The sequence below is a fragment of the Emydura macquarii genome, unplaced genomic scaffold (assembly GCF_026122565.2).
Source record: "Emydura macquarii macquarii isolate MOO-44397 ecotype Brisbane River unplaced genomic scaffold, CSIRO-AGI_Emac_v2 contig_1597, whole genome shotgun sequence".
NCBI classification, from domain to species: Eukaryota; Metazoa; Chordata; order Testudines; family Chelidae; genus Emydura; species Emydura macquarii.
Window position 1 is genome coordinate 2,167,009 of NW_027131734.1, and position 26,434 is coordinate 2,193,442.

The 26,434-nt window shown below is 37.4% G+C and overlaps 1 protein-coding gene across 3 annotated transcripts in view; it reads left to right on the plus strand.

Moving 5' to 3' along the window:
- The window catches only part of AKT3 (AKT serine/threonine kinase 3), a 268,842-nt gene that overhangs the window by 1,982 nt on the left and 240,426 nt on the right, over positions 1 to 26,434 (plus strand). For all 3 annotated transcript variants that reach the window (XM_067555260.1, XM_067555262.1, XM_067555261.1), the window contains exon 2: positions 17,761 to 17,915. In XM_067555260.1, coding sequence (XP_067411361.1) covers positions 17,870 to 17,915 — 46 coding nt within the window. In that variant the 5' untranslated portion in view covers positions 17,761 to 17,869. The remainder of the gene's footprint in view (positions 1 to 17,760; positions 17,916 to 26,434) is intronic.

Below are 26,434 nucleotides of genomic sequence, written 5' to 3' on the forward strand. Positions count from 1 at the left end.
AACAAACAAGTAGCACAAAAATAAACTTATCTAAGCTTTTAGCAAATGAAGTGCTTGGTTTTTTATTTTTACAGACTTTCGTATAGCACCACATGCATAATACAATTTAGGGTAGTCAGGATTGAAGTGAGAAAGTATGCATACAAAAGAAGAAAGTTCATTTTGATTTTTGAAAGCATATTAAAGAGATTCTGTTTGTAGGTCTATTTGCTTTCCTGCTGGGAGTCTTTAATTGACCCCAATATCTTTAATTGGATTGGGCTGTTTAATTAGTGTGTGTGTGTGTGTTCTGGTTGGATGAGGGAAATGTGGATATTCAAATGAAAGATTCAAAGGAAAACCTCACACCGCTAAATGTTTCTCTTTGTGAGGTGTGTATATATATTTGGTTAGCCCAGTTTCTCTCTCTAATATAAATGCATAAGATGTTTGCAGATGTTTACACAGACTATACTGTAAGAATGTTTTGTTATAGGTGGTTTCTTCCCTGGTTCATCTCTGTTTGTTGTAACTAGGTTAGTATAGATGTTAACTTCAGTAGACTGAACTAACTTTTTTACAGCTGTGTGGAAAATTAATATCTGAGTGTTTTAGCATATAATGCTCTTTGACACAAAACAAAATTAAGAAATCACTGATGTTTTGTTGTAATTGCTACATTTTGTCTGTAGGAAGTTGGTAGTCTAGCAGCTCTAGATTTTGATTTATTTTATTTTGAATGGGAACTATGCTAGAAAACTCTAATTCCTCTTAGAAAAGTTATATTGCTTTTGAAACTGAAACATTTTATTGTGAAAGGGGAGTGTCTTAAGATGCTAGCTTCTCTACAGTTGAATTGTTTATAACTTAAGCTTCTGTGAGCAGGTGTTATCAGAAACTATATATAGATTTCTGAATGCAATTTCAAACTGTGTGCTTCTATAATTGTTACTCTTAAACAACAAAACAAACAAACAATCCACCCCGCCCCCCGGACAAATAATGCCTTCAAAATCCCTATCAGGAAATAGTTTGCAAAGTGTTCTCTAATTTCTTGGATGCAAATCTTAATGATTTAAATGGATAAATAGCTAATAATCCCTCCTTTTTCAATAAACTTGATATTTTAAGTAACTTTTTAAAATGTTGATTCATTTTTAGAATATATTGTTATGATACCAGTACATTATTGCAGTGATTCCTGTTAAAATAACTTGGAAACCCTGTTTACTTTGTGCCATGATTAACATAAAGAAAATGTTGGGTTTTTATAACCCAGTTTGACTGTTCCCATCCATGATGCAAATCCAAAGTGGTGGAGGACTCAGTCACAACACAGTTAAAGTATGGTTCTGTTTTGCAATGCACGAGAGACCGAACATCTCTTGAAATCATCCAAGGCTTTAACATTGCTTCTAAAAACTACTACTAAACTTAACCAAACCAAAACAGCCCACTAAAAACATGGAGCAATGGAAACATCCTGTAACTGTGTTGGAAGAGAACTGTGTTGTAACAAAGTTTAAAACATGTTTCCATTTCTAGTATAGCTAGGTTCTAAATTAGCTGATATTCTGTAAAAGTATAATGTTGCACTTTTGAGGGTATTTGTGTAAGCATACTAGTGTATCCCAAAAATCAAGATTAGTTTTTCCTCAGACTAATGAAATAAAACATTGCTTAAACAATTGATTTTTTTTTGAGACTTGTAAAGTGAAATAATAGAACATGTAGATTCAGAAGGTGACTGAGCATGCTTAACTATTAACATTTCTTGTAATTAAAATCTCCATATGAAATATACATACCATTAATTGTTTTAGATATACCATTGTTTTATTTTGGAACATTCCTGGCTTAATATCATTTATTGTTTACAATTCTTGTAAAATGTTTGGAGTACTTTTTGTTATCACTAGAGAATGTTTTCATTCATGTAGCGTATGTATTTAAAGTATAAAATTAAGGGAATTTATGTTCAGCTATTCTTACTAATTATGAAGTGTGTTTAAACAAAGCTCTTGTCTCAACTAACAGATTTTCAGTAAGATCTGAATTTTAGTTTTTAGTACAGATCTGTACTAGACATGTTCACAGCATTACAAGTTTTCATTGATAAAGCTTTGACATCAGTTACTTATTTTGTAACAGATGTAATGAATGCAAGATTGACTAGACAAAGTAATGGGCAAAAAGAGAAGTTAGGTGGTGAGCGAGGAAGTTATTTAGGTATAAAAATCTAATAGCAGGAAAACAGAAAACTGCTGGCAAAATATTATAATGTTTGTGTCATACATAGTGTGAAAACCTCCTTTAAGCTGGCTTATTGCTTTCTATGAAACAGTTTTAAGGAGGTGATTAAAGGGCTGCTCTCTTTGTTCTGAAGAGAATGTATGAGAGTAGTTTAAATTTGACAAGACACTAAATATATAACAATAAAGAAAACAAAAATACTACGTAATGATGACAGTATACTGACTTGACATGAGAGTCTCATTTCATGGACCTCAACCACTATTTCAGTATTTTCACTATAGTTGAAATTTTGAGGCATGGAAATAGATTTCAAACTGGTTCTGTTAAGCAAACTCATCAGTCCCTGTAGTTAGTAATTAGTAGGTGCATCACAAAGCTGAGGAAAAGTTCAAAATGTTAAGAACAGAGGTTGGATATTGTTAAACAGAAATTACAGTAAGAAAAGTGTACCAATTTGAGCACTCAAGATAGTATAGGCTCAATTTCATCTCAGATTCTTAGTACCATTATCATATATTTATCTTTAGAATACTTAGTGGTTTATTTTTCAAACATAACCGCCTACCCTCTTTTATTCTCCAGGTATCCCTTTTTATTTTAGTGGTCAGGTACTGGTCTTCAGGATTAGAAATTGTGGTTGTTTGTAGTCATTCTACCATGTTTTTGACTTGATGACCATAGTAACTAGATTTACGGAGTAGTGTGGGAATTTGCAAACTTAATGAGGCCCTAGTCCTGTAGGCACATATATAAAATTATGCAGATACATTTTGACTTTAATTAGACTATGTACTCATGTAGGTAAAGTTACCTGTATGCACCATTATTTGTAGCACTGAAGCAAACAGCCTGATCGATGAAAGTGAAATCAACGAAGGTCTTTCCTTTGAATTCAGTTGGTGTTGAATGGGGGTCCTTAATGAATTAGTGTGCCAAATTTCCTCTCAGAGCTACTATAATATAACTCAATATTCCTTGAAAGTCTAAATTTCTGAATAATGTAGACTAGCAATCTTTGAGAAGATAGAATTTCACTTTATTAACAAGCAAAAAGAGTACTTTAATAGGTAGTCTCATTCTTTAGATATCATTAGCATTCTTTGTCTTGTTAATGTCTATTGAATTCTAATTCTTTTTTCTTTGAAAAGTATATATATATATTTTGTTTTTGAGGGGGGCGAAGTGGATGTTAAGTTATGAATATTAGAATGAGCTGGTGATTAAATGTTGGACAGATTTACAATCTATGCAAAAGTGTAACCAAAATTAAGAAAAATGACATTAAAAAGTAGTTAATAATATAGAATAAAGCGATCAATAGATTTAAAGGCCAATAGAGAGACTGATCAAATATAAGGAGATCAATAGATTTAAAGGCCAGTAAAGAGACTGGTCAGGTAATCTGATCTTCCGTGGAACACAAGTCAAAGATCCTCACCCAGTAATCTCTGCATCAAGCCCCTAATTTATTTGAGCTGTAGTATAGCTTCTAGATAGATATACTGTGTTGATTTAGAGCCTTCCAAGTAACTAGAGAATCCACCAAATCCCTGGGAAATACACAAATTGCATGTAGCTCTTCAAAAGGATGGCAGATTTTGAAGAAAAAATATAACAAATAGGATCTATTAGATAGATTTAGCTGAAAATTTAGAGCATGGTTACAAATATTACCAGAATTAAAGTTCTGGCAATTTTTGAATGTTGTGAGGGATAGAACCTTGAAGTTATATTTCCATAGTTGTAAACTAATATAAAGTATAATTGCGCCATATCAAAAGTAATTAATAAATACAACTTTAAAAATGCTGAATGTAATCTCCTGGTGGAAGTTTCTTTGTATTTCTCTGTCTGAAATAAAGTATTTTGAAAGCAAATTAAATTTGATCTGAGTATTTTCCTGTTCTTAATTTTGTTATTTATAGTGGCTCCCAACCCCTTGGGTTTTATTTTTTAATCTGTATAACAGCAACAGGATACTAGGTCAGGGCTCAACAAATTTGCTTGTAGGTAGGAGCCAGCCCAAAAATTAAGGAGTCAGACAACGTGGGCCCAGCGGCGGGGCACCCTGGCCGGAGCACAGCAGCCGCTCTCCACTCCTGGCCTCACCCTTTCCCCTCGCCCCTCTCCCACAACGTCGGCCCAGCAGTGGGGCGCCCTGGCCAGAGTGCAGCAGCCACTCTCCCTACCGGCCCCACCTCTTACCCCCACCCCTGTCCCACAACATGGGCCCAGCGGCAGGGTGCCCTGGCTGGAGGGCGGCAGCCGCAGTGCTTCTCCCTCCTGGCCCTGCCACATGGATGCAGTGGCACCCTGGCCGGAGCGTGGCAGCCGCTCTCCCCAGGACCCAGTCCTTCACTGGGAAAAATACTAGGCACCAGAATTAAATTCCTAGGCGCCATGGCGACCTGGCTCCTGCGGTTTGTCAAGCCCTGTACTAGGTGTTTTATGCCTAGCTAGGTAATCAAGTTCCAGAAAAGTTTACAACTTCCAAATACACATGTATGAACTTTTGTATACAAGTTTAGTGGGACTACTTGCATATGAAAACATGTGCACGTGGGTATGTACGCAGGATCAGAGCCTAAATAGACTGCATACTACAAACGAAGGGCTCGGGAGAAGAGAAAGGGGTGAAATGGAATTGTGAGGTTAAGTGGGCATCTTGTGTGCTTAATAATTTATTAAAATCCAGATTAATGGGAATTTCTGGATGCATTTAAAATCAATCCACTTAAGTGCCTAAATATGGATTTAGATTCCTGATTTACTTATCCAATTTTGAAAATGTTAAATTTTGGCCTTAAAACATATTTTGCTTGGCTATTGAGAGTCTTTTTAAAACAAAGCAGCTTTATCTGCATGTAAAAAAGACAAATTAGTATTCTCATTTTAATTTATAGTATGCTAACTATATTACATGCAATATAAAATTCTCAGTAGAGGATACTGAACATAGTTCTGATACTTACCGCTAGTAACGTGAATGAATAACTCACTTTATTTAAACCTGATACCACTGCCAGATTCAATCTCCTGGTGCCTTTTCTTGTTTGAACGTCTAGTTTTAAATTTCCTTAATGTAAGGAGATTTGTTTAGTTTGAGTTAAAAGGAAAAACTACTTAATGTTTTCCCTCTGTTACATTTCCAAGACTCACCCTAATAAACAGTTGTACTCAGTAATGTCTGTTTTCTTTTGTATGTGTTTTTGGTAAACTGGCAGTTTAAAATTTAAAATGGCATTTGTCAGTAGATGTTTGACATTGCATCAAGAGGGGGAAGAACTTTAAAAAATGGAGGCATGTTAAAGCTATCTCACCTGGGAAAAGAGGAGATAAAAGTACGTCTCAAAAACCAGTGGAAGGATCCACTAATCTTTAAAGGTTTCCATGTTTTCATGCATGTAATGAGGTTTTTATATAATTAATAAATAAGAACTGGTCTGTTCAAATTACTATGGCTGTAGCCTTGTCTGTTAATCAGTCAGAAGGAGCAACTTGTTTTTTCCATTATTAACATGAAGCGAAATGAAGATTTATAGTTCTTACTTACACCGTTACCAGTAATTCTTCAAATACAAAAGCTAAATAAAAAGTGTGCCATGTATTGTATATTTTGCTAATATTACATTGTGCTTCTATTTTCTTAATTGTAGGATTCTCAACACATTTCTAGGTTTATTTTCCAAATAAATTTAATGAAGCTAGAATTATTTTCTTTTTGACTGCGGGACACAAATCTTACGTATGTGTGCACTTGGAGCAGATCTGGGAATCGCAATAACCCATTTATCTTTCTATGGACCTCCTCCCTCAGTGTAAGAGGGAAGCACTGCTGTCTTTCTGTGTACCTTCTTATAGCTTCAAGTAAATCATTTATTTAACAATGAGATGATAAAGCTTTTTAAAAATAGATTAATATAAATATTCTAAAGTACCTTGTGGCTTTTGCTGTGATTTTGAAATGAAAAACCAACACCCACATGATGCTTGCTTATCACAAAAGAGCCTAAATGAATAAGGTTGATTTCATAAACTACAGAGGATGAGAGACTCTAATAGGAAGGAATTTAGGGATTAATTAATGTTTTAAGTTATACATACTAAAAGATCAGCATTTTATAGTGATGTGCTAGCTTTTATTACGTTTATTACTGTCTATCTTCTTATTTACTTTGTCCGGCATAATAATTTTTTATTGGCTTCAGTAATGCCCCTCTTCCTGGTCACTTTCATTGAGCAGTGTTGGTGTTTAAACTGTTCAAACCCATGGAGATTGTTGAGTTCACAAAGAGAGATGTTGAGTTACAACCAATGTTTTGGATCACTTTCAATTTAAAAAAATCAAACAAAACTAATTTGCTTAGTCCTATGCTTTTTTTTTTTTTTTTTTTTTTGAATCTCTCTCTAATTATACTGCTTAAGACTCTTTCATTAGACGTGCACTAAATTAAATAGCTACATCCTGTGCCAGTGTGTACCCTGCATCATAGCCTTTCTGGTCCTAGCTAATTATGATGGACAACATCTCTTCTAGTTGTTTTGATTAGAATTCTAAATAATAGTGAACATGCACTACTTACAATTTAGTATTTTTGATATGAAGAAGATAGGTATGGATCTTTCCCTGGTTTTGATATTTCTCTCATTCTGGGTTAGTTGAATGATAGAAGAATTTGGAGATTTTGAGGGCATCATTAAACGCTTATAAAAGAGGTGATTATTATAGCGTCACGTACATTACTACAGTGAGGCTGCCTGGCCCCAGGGGCCTAAATTCCTTTCATACTTCAATCATCTCCATTTTTATAGGAGGTACCATCACTCTTCTATCCTTCTGCTGTACTTTAATTACTGTAGAATTTTTAAATGAAAAAAACGTATTCATAATTTGAGGCGTAGTAACTGATATCTTTCATTTTTAATGACATTGAAGACTTATGAGCACATTAATTAATGAGCACAATATTTTCTCATATTTATTCCCCAAGTCAGATGTAATATTTGAGCGGTTTGTGGTCCCAGTTAAGATTTTTACAGACATGTTAGATTTTTTTTTTTCATATTTTTTCTCTTCACGATATAACTGCAGGGCAGAGTTAAGGTTGTCTGAGTTGCTTAATGGTTCATTTCTTACCTTAACGTGTTAGGATTTCTTTTAATTGTAACCTTAGCTCTGAATTTTATGGGTTTGTACTACTTGGTTTTGGGGTAATTACTACATCCATATAATATTTTTTTAACCTTTGTATTACTTATGTTTACTCTCAACCTTAACTCAAGATTAGCACAGCTTTTGTCTGAGAATTTTCATAGTTTTTAAAAATAATTAAAAATATAAACACTAAACAAGAAAATGCCATGCTACCATGCAGTATTTCTAAGGATGTAAAAATATATAGTATCAATCTTAAATGAAAAAAATTGACTTAAAATTTTTAAGACTTTAAACAACAAAACAACACAAAGCAGTCAGATCACAGCAGCCAGATTAACTTTACAGATATTTACAAATATTTTGCATCAGAGAAGAACAGAGCAACCGAAGTGTATTGCTGAATCTGGTTTTTAGTTTGCAATTGACTTATTGGTTTAGAATGCTTTGTTAGATTGGTTCTATGTGAAAGGAAGGTAGGGAGAACCCATCCTGAATTTCAGTATCTCTGTGCTTTGAGGGCACTTCTTACACTCCTGCCTCAGTTCCTCCAGCAGCATAGTCTTGATGTGCATTGGAGCTGAGGCAGCAGTGCCATGGAGAGCGTTGATGCCCAAGGTAGCATGCAGCCACTGGTGAGCTTGCAGCTGCATTCTCGTGTCCAGTTTTGAGCATCATATTTTAAGAAATATGTAAGCGAATTGGAAAGGGTCCAGAAGAGAGCAACACACATGATAAAATATTTAGAAAACATGATCTCTGATTTGGGTATGTTGTCTTGAGAAAAGAAGACTGAGAGGGGGACTTGATAAGTTTTCAGATACATTGATCACTGTCCTCTTTATAACACTCATTCTCCATATCCACTGACGATAGGACAAGAAGTAATAGGTTTAATCTGCAATAAGGGAGATTTAGGTTGGATATTAGTTAGAAAGTTTTTCCTAACAGGATAGTTAAGTGTTTGAATAGGTTACCAAGGAAGATGGTGAAATTTCCATCAGTGGAGGTTTTTAACAACGGATTGGACAAACACCTGTCAGAGATGGTCTAGATATACTTGGTCCTGCCTCAGCATGGGGGGGAGGGGATGGGCTAGATGACCTTTCAAGGTCCTTCCAGCCCTACATTTCTTTGATTTCATGATTAATAGTTCAGTGAGCTTATTGGCCATCTCTGTTAAAACTCTTGGATGCAAGTTATCCAGACCTGATTATTTCTGCTGTTTATCCTCCTCCTGCGTTACTATTGGAATGGAAAGTGTCATCATCATCAGATATAACTAAGTAATTTGTTCCCACCCCTCCCCCCGCCGAAATACAGAACAGAAATACTTATTGAACGTTATTATTGACAGTTCTACCATTTCTGTTTAGTAATGGATCAGTATCTTTGTTGGGATTCTTTTTGTGTCTGTTATACTTTAAGGAGTTGTATGGGTTTTGAGATTTTTTTATTGTCCTAAGCTCTGTTGGCCATAGATTTTTTCCATGTGTCCATTTGTTTCTCTTATCAATTTTCGACAATTTCTGGCTTCATTCTCATTCTTTATCTGACCAGATGAATATTTATTCATACAAATGGCAACAGCTTTAACAGGTGAGATTGTAAGAGTTGTGCCCCAGAATCAGGGCCCTCCCTGAGAGATGTGGGTTGAAATTACTCCTGATGGAATTCCGTGCCAAAAAATTAAAAGGTCTGTGCCAAAAAATAAAAATTCTGTTCACAATATTTTAAAATTAAAATTTTATTTGTCAAATAAATATGGAGACTTCAGCATGGCAGTGAGAACCCAGCCCCTTGGCTGCATGGAGATAGGAGATTACCCTGCAGCCCGTCAATGTCAGGATAGGGACTCAGTGGTGAGGCTGCACCCAACCCTGACACAGTTCAGGAGCCGGGCTGCCCTAGAAACACCCATGAGCTCTGTGCCAAGTGCACCGGGTGTGGGCAGGCAGGCTCAGCCCAGCAGGATCCAAGTGTGGAGGGGCTTGGTGTGGGATGAGAAGGTTCTGTGTAGGGCAGTCAGTGTGGGTGGCTCAGTGGGGGATTTGGATGTACAGGAACTCATTAGCGTGGTTCTGAGTGCAGGGTCAATGGGACTTTACAAAGGGCTCCAAGTGAAGGTGGTTGGGGCTCAGTTGGGCGGTCTGGGTGTGAAGGGTGTGTGTGTGGGGGGGTCCCAGTGGTGGGGGAATGGGGCTTGGTGGGGTGGGGTTTTGACTGGCCTGCTTAAGAGGGGGATCTTTGCTGCCATGGGGATGCTGTATGCTGGGCTCCTGGTCCCCCGTTCCCACTGCCCCTTCTGTTCTGCCCCTCTTGCCTTGCTACACTGTGGGCACTCACCATTATACAGAAAACAGGATGGCTTCCAGGACACAGATACAAGTGGAGGACTACGAACACTCGGACACAGGAAGCGGCATCCAGCTGCAGAGTCAGCTAGCTAGAGCAGCACTTTCCCTCACAGGTGCAACTATGCGCTTGCAGAAATGGGGGTGGGAGGGCAATGGCACATGATCCCACATGCCTCCCCTATACCTCGCCCCATCCCAAACTATGCCCAGGGATGTCCCCAGTCTGCCCCCTTCAGTGATTTACCTTTCCATTGGATGCTCCAGGCTGGAAACGATGTACCTGTGCTGTTGGGGAGGGATGCATGACCACTCTTGCAGAAACGAAGGAAAACTGCATCATTTTCTGTGGGGAAGCAAAGAAATATGCGTGGGACATGAATGCTGTGTGCACGCAGTGGTGCAGAAGTTACCCAGCAGTATTCACATTTCTGCTTTAAATAAGGTGTGTGTGTGGGAAAATTAAACTTCTCACCCACATCCTGCTTGATGCTGTAACCACTAGGCTGAAGTTTATAAGACGAGCATCACCTTCTTTGTATATATATATATATATTTTTTTTTTTTTTTTGTGAGAAAGGGCATAGGCACTTAAGTTCAAGAGAGGGTTCATAAGTGTGAATCCAGAGCAGAGGGAAGTACCTCCCTCTGGCCCAGCATCTGACTCCCTCTGAGTAGCGGGACTTAAGTGACATTTCCTATTGGGTACTTTAGGAGGCTCCCTGCTCAGCTTGCTGGCTTCTGTAGATCCCATTCTTCAGTACCTAATTCTCCCCATGCATTGTACAGGAACTAAATGCCTAACTCTGGGCTGTGGCTTCTGTTATGCAGAAGGATGCCTAAAGTTAGGTTTAGCATTGCAAAGCCTAAATCCCTTTTGTCGATCTCACCCTGAATCTCTGTCTCTTTGCTCCAGAGTTGCATGAAAGTAGGAACCTATCATGTTTTTGTAAGAGTACTGCAGAAGGGGCCAAAATGCTTTGTTTGCGCTGGCAACGTCGTTAGAGATACCAGACTGCTACAATGGTCCACGGAAGCTTCTCTGCCTTTCCCAGATTCTATTTTTAAGTTCTTTCTTTGGTAAATAGTTTCAGTGCTTATGTTTGTAGCTGTTCTTATCTTTCCTATGCAGGGGCAGAATAAAATTGACCTGATTCTTGTCAGTTTCACTTCTCTCAGAGTTCTGAATAGTAGTAATGAAAGCTAAAAAGACATTGGGTAGTTTTCATTCATCCTCAGCTTGGGAAAGCTCTAGCACCAAAGACTCTAGCACTGTCTATTTGCTGAGCTCTTAGGATAGCACTGCATCAGTTAACACTTGATTCATATTTGGAAGTATTTCTTTGCAGCTGTAGGGGCTAGAACTTAATTTAAAAATGAAATTTTAGATTTTTTGTTGTTTGTGGAATAGCTGAATGTAACCTCTTAATACTGGCATCCCAAAGCAGAGAGGGGGAAATGTTGTTATCATTAGTTCTGAAGTTAAATCCTTTTTATATAATTTAAAAATTATTTACCTTGCTCAAGTTAAATGTTGAACTTATGTCATGAAACATCTAGAATAGTTCCTATATGTGCATATTATATAGCATGCGTATGATTTGTTATTACAGTAGTGGAGGAGGTTGTCTGCAAAAGTTCTGGATGTTGTAGGGGGAAACAACCTGTTCCGTTCTTATATATTTTCCAGCAGTAGAAGAGTATAAGGTAAATACTACCTTTTAGGGTGCAGTTGGCCTGCAAGACATCTTTAACTCTAGTTCCTTCATGCACTGAGTTTGCTTGCTTTGTTAGATAAACTCACTTTCTAGGATGGTAGCTACTATGCTACTGTCATGGCAATTTAAAATTCTCAGTATTTAGTATGTTTTGAGAATCATTGACAACATATGCACAGAAATGTTTGGGTTATATGTTATGGCTAAAAGTTATTATTTGTCCTGGAAGTTTCTTCTTGCTGCAAACCATCTTATCTTCATGACTTTCAGGTATTTTTGTCTTCCATTCTTATTTTTGTGAATAAGAGGAAATTGTATTTTAAAACATACCCCTAGGGCAGAAAGCACATGCCCTATTGTCTGTCTTTCATTTAAAATAGTTCTTCTAGGAAAGATGCATTTCCTTAAGAAATACGATATAAATTCTTTGCTTTTCTAACTGTAAATTAAAACAAACAAAAAATCATTGTTTATTGGGTTTTGGGAAACTTTAATATCCCAGGAACAAAATATATTTTCACCTAAATATTGCCCTTTGATACTCATTATTTTGAATATACTGTATTTTAACTCCTATTTTCTTGTTTTCTTGTACATTCAGTATACTCCCTAATATATTGTCTTGTCCCGAGCACCACACTTCTTTTCAAGCTCAAACTATCATTTTCCCTTAGAGTAATAAAATAAACTGTCATTCCACTCAGAATAGTTGAAAAGAACTTTTCAAATTGAGGTTTAGTCAACCTCCACCCCTTGCCAGTTTTGGTAGAATTATGGTTTCCTGTCCCAAACACTGTAAAAAGCTTTGTTCTCATCTCTTGCTATAAGACAGACCTACAAAAACAGGAAAATTACTTTACTGGGGAACAGTGAAAGTGACTGTAGGTGACGATGCCCATCTGATCCTCTCAGTATCCAACTGCTCTGCAACTTGTAATGTGTTGGGGGACATCAGAGTTGTTGACTGACCAGTTTGCATTGTTGTTTGTTTGGGAACAAAGTTAAGGAGGTCCTGTCTATGCTACAAAATGGAACTTTATTATTGAGTCTCTTGAAATAGCTGAAGTTCTAATATAGAACTATAGAGGCTCTTTATGTAAATAAAACATTTCACCCCACTTGTCTCTAATGAACTCCATATGGTCCTAAAAGCCCCCTCTCCTCCATTGTATATTTGAGAGAGAGTCTCTGAACAGGTGCATTTTAAGTGAAATTTCACACTAAGACCAATTTGGACCGTCCTGGTACCAAGTAATTCTTGAAAAACTAATCTGTTATTGTTTTACAGGCTTAGTTTCAGAGTGAAGTAAAATGTTTTCACAAAGCTTCAACAAAATTTAATAAATGGGTCTTAAAGCTACAGATATGTTAAAATGGCACCTTTTGAAATTTGCTCTGAATGTACATTTATTTTCATTTCTCTAGCTCTATATTAGTTTGTCAATATCACATGTCAAAATATACAAAGTAAACATTCTTAAATCAAACTCTAATCAGGTCTCAAGCAGCACTTTTCTTTCTTTGCCTATCTGTAAACTTTGATTATTGATGGAACTATTTTTTTGTTGGCTTATGTGTGTATGGTGAAATGGACTGACATTACATTTACTGACATTTACCGGTAAAAATTGAATCCTTCCTAGCCTATATGTTTATTACAATATCAAAACTGACTATCAATATCAAACTGAAAAATTAACAGAAAATCTAAAGCTAACCAGGATGAAGCTCTGTGGAATGATGAGATACAAAGTCACTACCAAGAAAAGGTGTTGGGAATCATTAATGAAAACAAAGAGCCAACCTGGGAATGTCAGAAAGATGCTGTCAAAGACGCAGCAAATACATAAGTAGGGAAGAAGTTAATAGCTAAGAAAAAAACATGGATAACAGATGAAATCATTGTTCTGATGGATGAAAGAAAGTAAAAGCACAAAGATGGATAACAAAAAAAGGGAAATACTGAAGACTATAAATAAAATGATAAAGAATAAGTGCAGATTAGTAAAATCTGAAAGGCTGAATGAGAAATGCAGATAATCTGAACAAAGTGAGATGTATCAAAATATAGCAGCGTTCAGTTGCAGAAAAAACATGACCAGTACAACCATTAAGGACAAAAATGGACAATATTTGACAGAGTCTAAAGACAACGAGAGATGGCAAGACTATATCAAGAAACTATATGGTTATATACATGAAAACCTCAGCTAGAGATTAATCAAGTAAACCCTGCAATAATGGATGAAGAAATTATGGCAGCACTAGAAAGATATCCAAGTGGATAAAAAGGAGGTTGTGATGGAATACTGGCTGCACTGTTAAAAAGCGTAGCAGATGACGGGTTGGTAGCCATGTTGTAGGTAATGAAGAATATGTTTGAGAGAGGAGAATTGCCAGGAGTCTTTATAACCTCAACGTGTATCCAAATCCGCCCCGCCCAACAAAAAATGCAATGGGTTGTAAGAACTACAGAACAATCTTCCTAGAATTGCATCCCATGAGATACTTCCACAAGTCGTTCAAGACTGAATACAAGGACAGATTATCATATTAGAAAGATAATTTGAAATGGAGAAAAAAGTTGCTTGCTTTTCAATGTGTCCTTGTATTCAGTCTTGAACTACTTGTGAAAGTATCTCACAGGCAAACAAAAAAATTTGAGTTATTGACTTCAAAAGGTATAAGTTATTGAATATAAATTAAACTTCAAAAACATATAAGACTTCAAAAGGTATACATTCAAATTCAAATTCAAAATTCAAATTTTGAAAATCAAATTAAAAAACATAAGACTTCAAAAGGTATAAATTATTGAATATAAATTATTGAATTATTGACTTCAAAAGGTATAAATCTACCACCACAAATTGCTCAACATATTAAGAGCTGTAGGGATTGATGGATACAAACGCAGAGTAATAAAACGATTATACTGGAATCAGAAGGTGATTATAATGGGAAATGAAAATTAAGTAGGGATCAAGAGGAGTGATATAGGGTTATGTAATGTTGCAGAATTCAACATTTATAGTGAGTATTTGATTAAAATAGAAGAAATAGAGGATGATATTAAGATGAATGGAAAATAGATTAATATTTACTGTGCTAATGACACGGTATTGTTGGCTGATTCAGAAGGTGGTCAGATTAAAGCTATGTCTATGCTAAAGATGCTGCTGTAAGGTCTCTCGTGTAGCCGCTGTATGCTGATGGGAGAGTGTTCTTCCACTGGTATAATGAAACCACTTCCAAAGAATGGCAGCACCTATATTAATGGGTGAGTGTCTCCTGACGACATAGCGCTGTCCACGCCACTGCTTTTGTCAGTGAAACTTGTGTATGGTTTTTCACACCCTTGACCGTCAAAAGTTTTACTGAAAAAAGTTCTAGTGTAGACAAAGCCAAAGTTAGTTAGAGATTGTAGATGAATATGGCAAAGAATATGGTCTAGAGTTGAATGTGGACAAGACAAAAACTATGGTGGCATGCAAGGATTCTAGGAAAACATGCAAGATTCCAGTGACCTATACAGCCATACGGCAAATGAGAAATTATTGCTACTGAGGAAGCATCGTTACAGAAGATGGGAGACTGGATCTTGAAGTCAGCACCAGAATAGTAAGAATGCAAGAGACATTCGGGAAGAATAAACATCTGATGAGAAGGGACATAAATCTGAATTGTTGAAAACTAACATATTGTCTGTGCTAAATTACAACTGTGAAATGTGGACACTCAATTGTTAAATTATAATCCTTCAATTTATGTAGTTAGAAAAGAATTCTGAAAATATTGATAAACCATTAACACATGAAAAATGTATTGGCTATGGGAACACAGGAAAAGCTAGTCTGAGATCTTCTGAAAAGAAAAGTTTGACTTGCAGGGCACGTTTTTTAAGGCGGTCAGTGGGTGATGCCTTTTTGCAGGCTCTGGAGGGGAAAGTTGATAGCTGAAGAAAGGAAGAAAAAGAACATCTTGGATGGACATTATGGTATCCTGGATGGATCAAAATGACTTTTAATTCACAAAGAGATTAGAAGAAGGTTCTACAGAGTAGGCTGTCATGTTTCTAAACCTTTAGTAATGAGGATGTTATATGAGAAGATATATTTTATATATATTACTGTGACTGTTATTTGTTGGAGTAATAATGACTTCTCAATCTTAAAGAATAGAATCACTCTTGTGAGAGTGAAACTGGATTCAGAATTTTCCTGAAAAATATTTTTTGTTTGTACAATTCTGTGTCTTAATAGTTTTTCACTTCTCTGACAATGGTAATTTTCAAACTCTAATCCGAATTGCACAAATTATAATTTGCAGGAGCGATGTATAGAACATGAAATAACCTAGAAAATTCACTAATAAACTGTTTAATAATGTTAACATTATTGAAATACAAAACTATATCCTCTTCATCACATTAAAGTGTACATAAAATGAAACCTAAACGCTTGAAGTTAAAGATATGAGCATTTAAGAACAGCATCTAAAAGATTTGGGTCATCTGATGAGGATCTGTTGTCTTGACCTTAAAGAAAATTCTTACAATTAAATAAAACCAATATAAGAGTGCAGACTGACCAAACTAAATCTTTGTTTTAGGTATTTATCTAGAGCACATGGGTTCCAGTGCTTTTGTATATATGGTAAGATTTAAGAACAAGTGTAAGAGTTTGCAGGATTTGGGCCTCAGTGATAATAATGATTGTAGTATATGAACCAAAGAAAATCAAGAAACAAAAATATTTCTGAAAAACAATACATTCAAAACATAAACTGTTAAAATAAATACATTTAGTATTTATATCTTATGTCATAAATATATTTTCCTTATATATCAATGTCATTACATTAGATTTTATTTTTTACAGCACAATATACATCCAAACATAACCTTTTCTCCAGTGTCTATGCAGAGGAAATAAAAACCAAACAATAAATAACATGGAACTTATATATACGTTATTCACAGTGGTAATATTTTGACCCAAATTTTGGAGGGGACAAAGGGCTGGTTGCACAGATAATATTGTCCCTCATTGCTTTGCCAACAGGCTCTGAGCAGCAGTGTATATTTCTATCAGACATTTACATTCACTAAGCTGTATAATAAGTGTGAGTGATAGTCATGTTTTATAAAACAAAAATATATAAACAAAAAAGTGTATCCCCTCTGTGAGAGGTTTTGTCTCCTGTGTGTGTGGGTGCATGCATGCATGTATCTCTACCATCAGAGAAGTTCTTTTTCTCTGCACCCCTCCACCACCCTGCTCCCCAGTTCAGTCTCTATCTTGTAATATGGTGCTGGCTTGTGGAGGCAGGTGTTTAGGAGGAAGCAGTGTGCCTTCTGAAACCAATATTTCTGGATATAAGGCTCAGTTCTACCCTACCCTCTATAAACTAGATTGAAAATTGTGGGAGGACATGTACTCCCATATGCCCTAAAATTATGCCTTTCTTTTTTTTTGGTCAATGTTAACTCTTAAGAGGCCTTTTATCTATTTGTACACTTTTTTTACAGAAGAGATGTTTTGTAGATAATATGGATTCTGTTAAAAACACTTAAAAATTAAAGAAATTAGGTTTTGTATTGGGTAAGATTGGGTAGGGTATGGAAATTTGGTAGAATTTTATATTTCTGCAATCTTATATTTGTTAAAAGTACAAATCAATTAAAAGCAGACTTCAGCAATTGTGGAAAAATAACCTCTCATTTATAATCCTAACTGGTTTCAGACTGAAATAGTTCTTTAAATATTTTTTCTTCTAATGTGTATGCATGGTATACTATCTCTTGCTGTTGTTCATGAGTGCTAGGCACCTGTCACTTCGTTTTTTATTTATTTAAAATAGAAAATAAGAGCACTGAAACTTTAAACAGAAAACCACTTAAGAATTATATGGATACTGATACATTTGAAAATAGGAAATGGTGCTGTAGGTTCAACTTTGGACATCCCAGTCACAATTGACATTCTCCTTTAATTGCATTCCAAACACCAATACAACAGAACTCTTTAGTCTATAGTTGGTGGTGGTGGTAATAGTTTATTTAACATTGTTTGCAATAACTGTATTTTAGTTGAAAGTTCTGCTTGTTGTTGAAACCCGCCGTAAGACCAGAGAAGTACTCTCCTTAGAATGCTATTCAAAAATTGTTTTAACAGGCACTTCTTTTAATATGGGTCAATCAGTGGGAAACATTTGTAAAGAAAAACTTAGCTGTTGTTGCTGTGTGAACAGCAAGAATGGAAAAGAGTTAAATTCTTTCTCTAATACTTCCTTCCAGGCTGACTCATCAGTAGAGATTGGGAAGGGCAGCAGAAGAGAAGCTAAACGTTCAAGCTGATAACTCTACCAAGTATTTCTCTGAATTGAGGGCTCAGAGTGGAGCCATCATGAGCGATGTAACCATTGTGAAAGAAGGCTGGGTTCAGAAGAGGGGTAAGTTCTAAATATAAACAGAAAATTCTTCTGGAGTGTAGCACACTGTCAATAATGATATTGTGCAGTTGGGAATATAAAAAGACTAACCCTTTGCTGGAATGTTCTTTCCCAGTTCATAGCAAGTATGCTCTCTCTATTAATGCGACAATCCAGACTATGTGGGCACTGAGACCCTGATGGTGCAGACAGTTAGGCACATGCTATTTAATAGTATGTTTGTGAGTAGTCCTGCTAAAGTCAGTGGGATTATTTGCATTAAGTTAAGCATGTACCTAACTGTATTGCTGAATGGGGCTCGTGAATAAACTCACATGCTTAAATATTTTGCAAAACACAGAGGAATTTTGTATTAATGGAATTAAATTTAGTTTTTGGGTTGACTGTTTATAATTTGTCATGGAGTGATGTAACAAATTGAGGAATGTTACAGGATGCTCGATCTTTGATTTAGAGCTGTGCCTTTTGTATTTTTAAGAAATATTTTCTTTTTAAAGTTTACTTTTTAACTTTTGCTGGTCTAGGAATAAATATCTCTGTCATAGAGGCCAGTTTAAATTTATTTTCTTAGTATTAAAATGTGTCCATAACAAGATTATGCATTTAGTTAATTGGTAGTGCATGGGAAAACAATGCCTTCAAAATGTTTAGATTGAGTTGTGCTTCTGTTGAATTTAGTCTCACTGACTTTTGTTTTATAAATTAAATTCGATACACTTATTGGTTAAAGGATTGATTGATTGTGTAAAGATGATACTTAGTTTTTTCTGTCTGATTCTTTTAAAAAGTAATTATAATTTAATTGGTAGCTGTTAGCAGTTACTAACTTCATTTTAGAACTAATCCAGAGGAGTCACTTTAGGAGAGGATGGCCTGATTTGTCCAAAGCTTGACTTTTCCATCACAAAAATGCTTTTCTGCTCACACACTGAATATGTTAATAAAGAACTCTACTGCATTGTGTACATGGATACTAGTATACATATGTTTGTGGCCAGGTTGAGCAGGATGGGAACTAATTTATGCTTGTTATATTTAGATCAATCCCAAGATTTTTGCTATTTGTAGTATCAAAATGTGTAGTTTTGAAAACATATCCTAGGCTTTGACTTTGGCGTCTCTTCCCTAAATGACAATTGACACAAATTTATGGCGGCTTCCCATTAACATCAGTGCTTACAGCCCACACGTTCTTTTATCTCACTTGGAAGAAACTATACTTTAGAGTCAAGTGATAGTACAGCAGACAAATAAGTAGTGTTGCTCCATGACTTCCTTTTTAATGGCTACAGTAAGGTTTCTTAAAAACATTTTCCCTATCATTTTTATATTTTAACTATTGTATTTATTATTTACAGCAAATTTAATGACTGGATATCTGGAAAAACTACAGCAAAGATAAAGCACAATTTTAAAAAAGTAGTAAGTAGTAAAAGTAGTAGCTGAAGAACAGTAAAAATCATTTGCCAATAAGAGAAATATAGTTGTGGCTTCTAATTTTGTAAATACCTTTAGCTTACCCTAGAAGTGGTTTTCAGGAACAAGATAATTTAGAAACTCTTAACATAAGAGTTTAGTGAAAATTGTTTTAAGGAATCAAAATAAGACTTTTGTTTATCCAGTATGAATATGAAATTCAAGAGCTTATGCTCACAGTCCCCCAGTTTCTAGAAATAGGACAGACTATAAAATAATACATATATTTGTGCTGGATAGACTAGGGGAGCTGATATTGATATAATCAAAAAGATACTTCTTTGTGTCTGGTTAGGAATACAAGCTTGCTTGGGCTCATTTGTATTTCAGAGACAGCTTTTTGATGATATAATTTTATGTAAATCAAAGGAGTGACGTCTCTTTGGTGGTGGTAGTCTCATTTTTGTTTAATGCCTCTTGGTCAAAATATGTAATGGACTAAAATATATAGCTGATTGCTAGGCTAATTAAAAAGTTGTAAACTGAGTAATGAGTATTTTTGTATCTAAGGCCTTCATTTAGCTCTATTTTAAAACGAGGACTTGCTATAAAGTAGAGGACATTTATTGATCAATTTTACTTGATGAAGGGGGAAACTCTAGAAATATCAGATGGCTGTATCACATATTATGACTTTTGTGATACTTGACAATAAGATTTCCATGCTACACACTGCTGGGCATGCTGTTAACTAGACACAGTTACTTCCAAATGAACATATATCTCTTCTTGCTGCAAGAAGATCGTCTGGATCATAATGTGACTTGCTCCATTAAATCCAAAAATATTGTGCGCTGAATAATCTTTTAATTTTAGCAGTGACATAGTTGTCTAAATAGCATGGCTTGCAGAGAGAGAGAGACTGTCATTAGCAGAGCGACTACATATTTTTATTAATGCAACTGAAACTGTGAAAATCTGAAAAAATATCTTAAATGTCTTGTAAAAACTGTGTTCTGGAATTCATAGTATGTACTACAGTAAAGAAGTGGTAAACTGAATTTTGTCTAACAAGGCATACTTTCTGGAACACTCAAGTTAATTTGTGTAATTTTCACAGTAATTCATATTTTAAATTCTGAATTTTCCTCTTGTTGGTTGCTTAGTGTAGATATTTACCTTTTTGTTTTGATAATTTTATTCATATAATGACTTTAAAGATAAGTTGTTATATGATTAGGAGGAATGAAAATGACAACCTGATTGACTGTTCGTTATACAGCAGGAAGCCTCCATCATAATTTTCCGTGGTCTCACTATGGCATTGAGTCTGTAAGTGCATGATATGCTTCTTAGTGACTGTTGGGGCCAGAGAAGGTCTAGGATATGAAAAATGAAATTTAGTGTTTTACTTAAGTAATTAAGAATCTGAAATAACTCAAAAAATTATTTCTGGTGATATTATTTGAAGCAAGGCCTCTTTAGTTGGCATTTTTCTGTTAATTTGGTTAATATTTCTTTTCTCTTTTGTAAGTAAAGAGATTTTGATAGCCTATACCATTTTTCTTAATTTTGATTTATTCTGGAGCAATGCATGACTTTTATATGCTTGTTTATAGACAGCATAGATAACGATGCCTATAGTTAGGCGGCCCAGCACTTTCCATTATGAAATCCTGTTTTCAGTTGCTTGTAAGTTTGGCAAACTTTAAGTATTTGGGCTGAAATTTTCCATTCTGGGTGTCTGTTTCACTTTGAATTAAAAAAAAAAAAAAAAAAAAAAATCAGTAAAAATGGTTTCTCTGTTTCTCGGAACAAGTTTGGGGGAAAGTATGCTGTAGCCTTGGCTTGACATGAGTAATTAGACATGGATGAGGCCTCATTTCTTGGAGACAGGATTAGGGGAGTAAATGCATCAGCAGGCTGGAAACAGAATGTCTGTACTAATTAAGATAGGTAAATGAAGAGTAAGCTAACAGACAGAATGTCTGTATTAGGTAAGGTAAGGGGGAACACCCAGAGAATTATTTACAATGGACAAGATAAGCCTGGAACGGAAGATGGTAAAGAGTAAGCCATACATGAACTGTGTGTAGACAGAGCATGCTGTACAGGGTTTGATTCCTACAAAGTAACCAAGCCAGTCCCAAAGCATGTAACGCAATGCATAGTAAATGCAGTGTACTTTGTAAATGTATATAAAGAATTAGATTTTCTGTGTAACTTTGGCTGTGTGGTGCACCTTATTCCCATCCAATGCTCTTGATTGGGATCAACTAGCATAGCTTTGCTGTATGCCAAAAAAAAAAAAAAAAAAAAAAAAAGTGACAAAATCTGTAGTCAAACTGAGTTCTCAGGAAGCTGAATGCAAAGAGGTCTTGGAGAGAATCTCAAAATAGTGCTGTGAGTTGGATTCCAGATTCTATTTGTCTGAAGTGGGTAATGTATAGTTCTAGTATATGTGGAACTTTACTGTCAGATTGAACCCAGCAGTTTAGCAATGGCATTGGAGGGGTTTAAATTTGAGAAGGCTTTCAGGGCACAGAAAGAGTGAGTTAAATCTAAAAAAGTGGAAATGGTCTCGGGGAAACCCTAAAATATGTTGTTCTGCCCACATTAATTTTTTTTTATCGCCATTTCATTGAGAAGTTCTACTACCTTCATGCTTTGGACCAGAGTCTCAAAAGTTGGGAAGATGTCACCCTTGTGTCAGGGATGTGTTTTTTACCATTTCCATGATAATTCACTGAAATTGTGTCAAGTTATGAGCCAATAAAATTGCAGTTTACATATGCTCAGCAGATACTTTGATGAGTTTGGAAGTTATATTCTCCAAAGATTCCTTTTGTACTGAGAATGCTTCATCCAAGGGCACCAGGTGCTGAGCAGCAGAGCCCTGCCGATATCCGCTTCTGTGGATGTGGATATCTGCTGATCATTTTTTGCTGGATGGTGGATTGGATGTGGATCTCAAAGGTGGAGAAGCAGCTCTCTGCAGCTCATAGCCTTTGAGGCTGTTTTCTCACCTTTGAGATCTGGGGGTGGGGACTGGCCGCCAATCAGCTGTTTCACTGAGCTTCCCTGCAGGCTGCCAATCAGCTGTTCCACGGGGCTTCCCTGCTGGGCAGATTGGCAGCTGGCAGGGGAGCTCTGCGGAACAGCTGGTTGGTGGCCGGCAGGGGAGCCCCTGCGGAACAGCTCTTGAGGGGCTGCCCTGCAGACTGCCATTCAATCAGCTATTCTGTGGGTCTTCCCTTCACACCTATCAGCTGTTGGGAAGCTGCCTGGAGGGGCTGGCCCCCGAACAGGTCAGCGGTGGAGGCTGCAGTGGGGATGTCCTCCAGACAGCTGATTGGGGACCCTAGAGCTGTGGGTGCCTGCAGGTGCGGATGACTACACTGCACATGGCGGTCAGAGGTAAGATGATTGGGGTGGATGTGGATCCACATTTGTGTATCCGTGCAGGACTCTACTTGGCAGGACTTTTCTTGTAATTGCTCCTGGCAGCTAGGACTGTTTTACCAAGAACTGGAACTGTGAGCAGGAAGACACTCTTCTCTCTGCCTTTAATGTTTCCTCTGCTAGTACCCAAACAGTGAGGAGGAGGAAACTAATGTACATGATTCTAACATAGATAATGAGGAGCTGGGATGAGGCGCTAGGTGGTCATGGGGGAGACTGGGATGTGGAAAACTCAGACTAAGAGGGACTGACGAGCTGGTGCACATGGGGACTGGACATGGAGCTGAGATAGGGAATGGTACAACTGTGGACATGGAGCTGAGGGAGAAGGAGGAGCTGGGACAGGAACAGTGATAGGATGGAGGGATTGGGATAGAAGAGTCTGTCTACCCACTAGAGACACTCCCCACAGCAACTGGAATAGAACCCTGGATTGCTATTCTCAGTATTTTTCTGCAGCCAGTAAATTACTGTGAAACCCACTGACAATGTGTGCCTCATTTTCTGTAGTGGCTGCAGTGTTGCTAATTCTCATGATATTTTTGCGTATCACAGGATTTCGGTCTGGATTGAAGCCAGACTTGCAAAGATGAGAGAAGCTCTATATCCATCATGGATTTCAGCCCTTCCTAGAGAAAATCCCTTCTGATATGAGGGCAGAATTGATGGGTGTCCTGGGAGGACAGGATTGATTTGTGAGTTGAGGGCAGAATTTATTGCTGGGCAGAGATATTGGCAGGTGTGGGGGTGAGAGCTCCTGGAGTAGGGGCCACTATCAGTTACTCTGTTAGTTCGAGTGGCAGAGGTCTGTGTTGTAGATCTAGAGGTTCTTCTTCGAATAGTGTCCCTATAGGTGTTCCACTTCAGCTGCTCATGTGCTTCTTGAGTCCTTGATTGGAGATTTTCTGTTAGCGTGTGTTTGGCCTACACATGCACTCTAAATAATCTCGTGCTGTGCTTCAAGGATATAGAGGACTTCTCAAGTGAGCTGCCCACAGTTCCTTCTCTACTGCTTCACTGAGATGGAGCTCTAGCTTGTCTGCCTCAGCATATTTTGTAGTTGTTTGCTCAGCTTAGTGTTTATAGTTCATATTAGTTGTTGTTCGTATAAAATTAGTTAGATAGTTATGGGAGATTTCAGTTTTTCCTCTTACCCTTTTTCCTCCCCCATTTTTTCTGTGGAGTTTATTTTGTCTGGCTGGGCATACCTGTCTCACCAGGTTTCAAATGCTGTGTCTGTTGTTGGGAAACTACTCTTAAGTGTATCTGTTGCTTGAAAGAGTCCCGTATCTCCCAAAAGTGTAGCTTTCGCCTGGCTGTAAATTCTGAAACTCGGAAGAATTGAGAGACCAAACTGAAACTGCTACTGATGGAGTGCTCCCCTCAACCTGCTTCTGACTAAGGTCAGGAGACCTTCTTCTATACATTGGTCTCCTGACAGATTCAGTGTCACTTTAACCAAGGTCTCGCCTAAGAAGGGGGAAGGTCTTGGAGGACTCAGGGAAGTCTCCGAAGAAGAACTTCGTCTCCCACCACAAAGAGCCAATTCCCAAGAAGTCCTGATCTCCTATTGGGTCTGTGGTGTCAGAGACATCGACCTCTTGACTTCGCACTGGGGAGGTGAAAGACTCTTCCTCTGGTGCCGATGGAGCAGGGAGATCCTAGAGCACTTCAGAAAAACATGGTGCCAGCCTGGCTCGGTACTGTCAGCCTCCAGATTGGCACCATCTGTTTCAGACTGACAATGGATCTTCCCACTCAGCTTCGTCAGTACCGACAAAATTGAATCATGCACCTTTGGATCTGGCACCTATGTGCTCCAAGACAAGTCAAGTGCTGTGTCAATAATGACCTACTTGGCACTGCAGGAATTCTGTTACTCCAGGCACTTGTCAGTATTAGACAAGCCGGAGTCCCCACTGCTTGTGGGTATCGAATTACTTTTGTACTGAGACTTCAGTTTCTGGATTACCAGTGTTTCCTGATACCACTGGATTCTCCAGCCTTTTCTACTGGCCCTTTGCCCCTACTGGAGGACATTGAGGAAGATGAAAGAAACATTAAATCAGTCTCCTTATCTGTGCGGAGTTACTCTCTACATCATTAGAGGAATCTATACTTTGACAAAGACCCTAACCCACATCCGGGATGATGGGAATCAGTTCTGGATACCATTCCCTCTCCAATATGGGCCTCCCCAGTGGCCCCACTGGGATCCTTGGGCCGCATATCAGCAGCAATTTGCCAGACCTCTGGTTCCACTGCACCAGAAAACTAGTGTCACACAGTCTCCTCCACCAAATCTTCAATAAGAAAATACTTTTGAGGAACTAGAGGCTAAAGTGAACACAGAGGCTGCTCCTTAAACCCCTATTTCATCTTCATCTCCAGACGAGGCAATAATACCTCCACTGTTGAACGCAGACAATTTTTGTCAATTCCAGGACCTTGTAAAGAGGGTGGTGAACATCCTCTAGATACTGCTTGAGAAGGTTAGACTCATCTCACAAACTCCTGGACGTTTTACAGTTGGCAACACCCACCCAGATTGCGCTCCCCATTAATGAAGTGCTCTTGGATCCAGCAAAGACTGTGTATCAAATTCCTGCTATCATACTGCCAACTTGTAAACGGGCTGTTAAGAAATATCATGTCCCCATCAGGAAGTTAGAATTATTTTTCCCCACTCTCTATCTAATTTCCTAGTGGTGGATGCTGTAAATTAATGGGGTAAACAGCAGTACTCCAGGTTTCCTTCTTATGACAAGGATCAGAAAAGGTTGACCTTTTTGGATGGAAGACTGTGACTCTTCAATTTTGGATCACAAACTATCAGTAATCATGGCCAAATATGACTACACAAATTGCAAGTCCTGTATTGAACATTTTCTGCAGAAGCATAGAGAACACTTCCAGACCATCATTAGGGAGGGTCAGTTATTAGCCAGAACCTCTCTCCAAGTGTCCTTGGTTGCTGCAGACTATGTTGCTAGACCTGTCTTCACAGCATGTGTCATATGCAGGGCATTGTGGCTCTAGTTGTCGGGATTCCCAAGAGAGGTTCAAAATACAGTTGATGGTGAGAAGCTCTTCCAGGAATTACGGATGAGTCCCTGAATATACTGAAGGACTTCAGGGCTATGTTGAAGTCTTTGGGTATATACACCCCTACAAACAAAGAGGAGATTTAGCAGGTCTTAGACTGTTCAGAGTTCATGCCTGGCTCAGTTCTCTGGTTTTGACTGAACCCTCTAGAAGAAGACAGATTCCAGAGGAAAAGAGCTTCCCACCCTCCTTCAATTTATATCCAGACAATCAAAACAGCAATTTTGACAAGTTGGTCAAGAGCTTGACTCTTCCCTCACTTCTAGCTTGCAAGATGCAACCATTTGCCTAACTCCCCACTTTTGGAGACTGCCTTTTCCATGTCCAACAGGTCTGGTGGTGTATTACAATAGACAAGTGGGTCATGGAGGTTATAAATTGGAGCTTTGATGGCAGACGCTCCACCCCTGCCCATTTACTATATTTTCAAGAGCATGGTCTCCCTACAACTGAACTCAAAGTTCTTGTATAAGGTACAATCAGATTTTCATTTTAGCCAGGCTATTCATCTTTTTCCTAAACCACATAAACCACAG